The 717-nt window shown below is 42.0% G+C and overlaps 1 protein-coding gene across 1 annotated transcript in view; it reads right to left on the minus strand.

Moving 5' to 3' along the window:
* LOC107631418 (glutamate decarboxylase) overlaps positions 1-631 on the minus strand; it is a 4,623-nt gene extending 3,992 nt beyond the window's left edge. Inside the window, exons 1-2 of the mRNA XM_016334853.2 lie at positions 434-631; positions 154-358 (exon numbers count right to left, since the gene is read on the minus strand). Of these exons, the coding sequence (XP_016190339.1) occupies positions 154-358; positions 434-519 (291 nt within the window). The 5' untranslated portion in view covers positions 520-631. The remainder of the gene's footprint in view (positions 1-153; positions 359-433) is intronic.

Below are 717 nucleotides of genomic sequence, written 5' to 3' on the forward strand. Positions count from 1 at the left end.
AGTCTAATTAGAACTTAGAAGTGGTGAAGGTAAAGCCTCCCCCGCGTTTAGTTAGTAGTTAGTAGCAATGGAAATTAAAAATTGTTAGAAAAAAAAATAAGCACGACACTGTTTGCAAAAAATGAAATGAATAAAATAAAATATTTGACTTGCCTGGAGCTCAGTGGTGACAGGGTATTCATCCATGTCAACGTAGTTCTTGTTAATGGCAGCCATTATCAGCTTGTCGCACTCCGGTTCCATCCACGTCGTCACGAACGACGCCAAGTTCAGTCTGGGATTTCCGTCCAGCATCAGCTCGTCATTTATTATCTGGTACGCGGCGTCTTTGGGGATCGACTCCTCCGGCATCTTGAACCTGCACGTACGATCAGATCAGATCCATAATCATCATCGATAAGGATCACTGCTTGATTCATTCTTGTTACTGTACCTGGGAAGTGAGGTCCTCACATAGCGTGACGCAAACGTTGAGTGCACGGAGACGTCGCTCTCAGATGCCGTCTTCGACAGAACCATGGTGGAGAGAGACAGAGAGAGCAGGAAACGGTGACGACTGATGAGTTTTTGAGAGTGGTGAGTGGTGTCTCAAGACACACACCGCTCATCCTTTTAAATACCGCGGCCGCTCTCTTAATTTAATCAAATTCCTTCAAAATTTTATAATTTATTTTTTTAATCAATATTCAATAATTTTTTTTTATTTAATTACTCTTG

Source organism: Arachis ipaensis, chromosome B03 (assembly GCF_000816755.2).
Source record: "Arachis ipaensis cultivar K30076 chromosome B03, Araip1.1, whole genome shotgun sequence".
Lineage (NCBI taxonomy): Eukaryota > Viridiplantae > Streptophyta > Magnoliopsida > Fabales > Fabaceae > Arachis > Arachis ipaensis.